Here is a 3,207-nt window from a genome sequence, read left to right on the forward strand (position 1 = left end):
AACCATGCATATTTGCCCAGCTTAAATTTTACTGTTTTTTTTTTAACTGAGAATCCAAATTGAATCCTGTAAACCGATTTAGTACAGATAGCACTACTGATATTTTAATGAAATTGCAGGCATTTACGGTGATGCAAAATTCATGTACATATTTATGCTTTTTAAGAATAGCCATATTTAAAATCTAATAATATATTTTAATTCATTTTTCTACATCATAATATAGGGATTTCCATGTCTAAAGCATATGATTGATAGGTTTCAGAAGGTCTTAATATTTTTAAGTACAAATTCTACATCCTGTTTTTCAATGTTGCCATGGCTTACCTTGTCTTTTTCATTTCTGCGTGTACTTTAAGATGAACTTGTCAAACAAAAATGTTGGAACTAATTTAGATTGAGAAAATGTTAAGTACGCCCATGAGTTTACAGATGATTAGCACCTCTATGTATCTCATATCTAGTCTTTTGTACATTTTTACACTAAGAATAGTTGTCATAATGAGAAGTTATAGAGGTTAAAATTGCTACTTAGCTGTGTAAATTTGAACAGCTCCTTTTGAAACTGGCTTACTAATTCTATTTCTTATAACTTAAGCTTAAAAACATTTTTAGACATAAATATATGTGTATGGACATTATTGGCACCATTTTAGGAAAAACATTCCTCAAAATAAAATTTTTATGAGTGGAACATTCTTATGTCAGGATACAATACAATTTTTTTCATTTTTAAGTAAATGACACAAAACAATAAGATGATCAGTGACTTTACTGGTATTTTTAATATTACAATTATAATACTACAAATTTGGGGCTAGAGTGATGGCTCATCTGTTGAAAGCACTGGCTGCTCTTGCAGAGGACTCAGTTTTGGCTCCTAGCACCCGCATTGTGACTAACAGCCATCTGAAATAGCAGTTGCAGGAAATCTGATGCTCTTTTCTGGTCTCTACAGGGCATTGCACACATGTGGAGTCCTACATACATGCAGGCAAACACTCAAACAGATGATATAAAAATAAATTAAATATTTAAAAATAAAAATACGTTCTTCTTGACATCTTGTTTCCAAAAAAAAAACTGGCTAACAATTTTCTACTTTAAATAGACACTTCCACCCATGGAAGTACTTAAACTATCTAGAAAATAACTGAAGTAAAGTATTCCTTATAGAGTCCCCTTTGCTCACCAGAGCTCTACATTGATAATATCCTTATGCTATTTGAATGGTTTAACAAACCTATTTAAAGAGTCAACTTTCTATAAGCAAAGTAATTTAAATAAAGCAGTGAGAAAGCACTCACAAACACTGGTCATGTTTTCTCTGAGAACTTTATTTTCCAGTGTATTGTGCCAAAACCCCAAAGTGGAGTCTGAATCTCTGGAGATACCAATATTTAGATCTTTCTTCAACCATATGGAAAAGGTAGGTGACAGACTATCTCAATTTAAGCAGTGATAGAGCCATGTGTTTCAGTCATTCAATATATTGATCATCTCTGCTTATCCGGATTTTAGTAGAAACTATGGAACTGACTTCTATATTGTAAGAATCCCATGTTCCATCTAACTAATTTTATTTTTCTTGATTCTTTTTAATAAGAAATCTATTTGTCTCCTTGTTCACTTATATATCCCTTGCTATTATAAGACAAAGACATGGATTTCAGGAGGGACTGCTTCTCTTCTTTGTCAATGGAGGACCAATAAAAATGTCACTCATATGCTAAATAGATCCTATCAATAACTGAGGGAGTCAGCTTTCTCAGGATTAGTATATCTATGAATTACTTCCCATGGTTTAGTTTTATTCAAATGTCTAAGCTATAAAAAAATTAATAATATTTACTAATAAATTCTGTTTCCTAATGATTCTTAAATTAATTGCTTTTGTTTTAGCATTTTTATACATGTTAACAGAACCCTCAGTTTTATCTCAATCTGTTTCTATTTTCTTTTAGGTAATGCTTGACAACCAATGGAAAAACAAAATCACTCCATGATGTCTGAATTTATTCTTCTGGGACTCACAGAGTCTCGTGAATTGCAGATTTTCTTTTTCTTAATTTTTACCATTATCTATATAGCCATTGTGCTAGGTAACCTCATCATTATCTTCATGGTGAAAATGGACCCTCTGTTGCACTCGCCTATGTATTTCCTGCTGGCTAACCTCTCTTTTTATTGATATGTCCTTAGCCTCTTTTGCTACTCCTAAGATGATTTATGACTTAATCAATGACTATAAGATCATCTCCTATCAAGGATGCATGACTCAGATGTTCTTTCTTCACCTTTTAGGTGGAAGTGAGATGATGTTGCTTGTTGCCATGGCAATCGACAGATACATTGCCATATGCAAACCCCTCCACTACAGAAATATTGTGAGCAATCATGTGTGCATCGGACTTGTTCTTGGCTCCTGGTCCACTGGCTTTGTACACACTATTAGCCAAATGGTTTACACTGTGACTTTGCCATTTTGTGGTCCAAATGTTGTGGATAGCTTCTTTTGTGATCTGCCCCAGGTAATTAAACTTGCCTGCACTGACACTGATATTTTGGAGTTTTTAGTCATTGCAGAGAGTGGACTACTCTCTTTGCTCTGTTTCATCCTTCTGTTCATATCCTATTGCATCATCCTGATTACTGTCCAGCATCGATCCTCCAGGGGTTCTTCCAAGGCTTTATCTACTCTTTCAGCCCACATTACAGTGGTTATGGTGTTCTTTGGACCTTGCATATTTATTTATGTGTGGCCATTCAGCAGTATCTCAATTGATAAAATTCTCTCTGTATTTTATACAGTATTTACTCCCCTTTTAAATCCAATCATCTACACATTCAGGAATAAAGATATGAAGAAAGCATTACAAAACTTAAAATCTATGTTGGTTCAAGATCAATCTTTTAACTAAAATATTGTTATCATTAAAAGGAGCACCATCATTAATATCATCATTATCCCAAAACATCAAGGTATATGCTTTAGTTTTAAAAAATGATTTATTTTTATTTTATGTGTATGTGTTTTGTCTGAATATATTTAAGTTCAAACATATATACAATGCCTGGGGAGTCCTGAAAGGGCATAGGGTACCTTGGAAATGGAGTTATGTATGGTTGTCAGGCACCATGTGGGTGGCATGAATCAAATGAAGATCATTTGCAAGAACAGCCACTGCTATAAATGGCTGAGCAATC

At 33.5% G+C, this 3,207-nt stretch overlaps 1 protein-coding gene across 1 annotated transcript; it reads left to right on the forward strand.

Moving 5' to 3' along the window:
* The first annotated feature begins 1,981 nt into the window (after positions 1-1,981).
* LOC103744735 (olfactory receptor 4K13-like) lies at positions 1,982-2,921 on the forward strand. Its single transcript, XM_017801503.1, is given in 2 exon segments — positions 1,982-2,188; positions 2,190-2,921. Coding segments are annotated over 2 exon segments (939 nt in total).
* Positions 2,922-3,207: the final 286 nt, after the last annotated feature.

The sequence above is a fragment of the Nannospalax galili genome, unplaced genomic scaffold, assembly GCF_000622305.1.
Source record: "Nannospalax galili isolate Female #2095 unplaced genomic scaffold, S.galili_v1.0 scaffold1423, whole genome shotgun sequence".
Lineage (NCBI taxonomy): Eukaryota > Metazoa > Chordata > Mammalia > Rodentia > Spalacidae > Nannospalax > Nannospalax galili.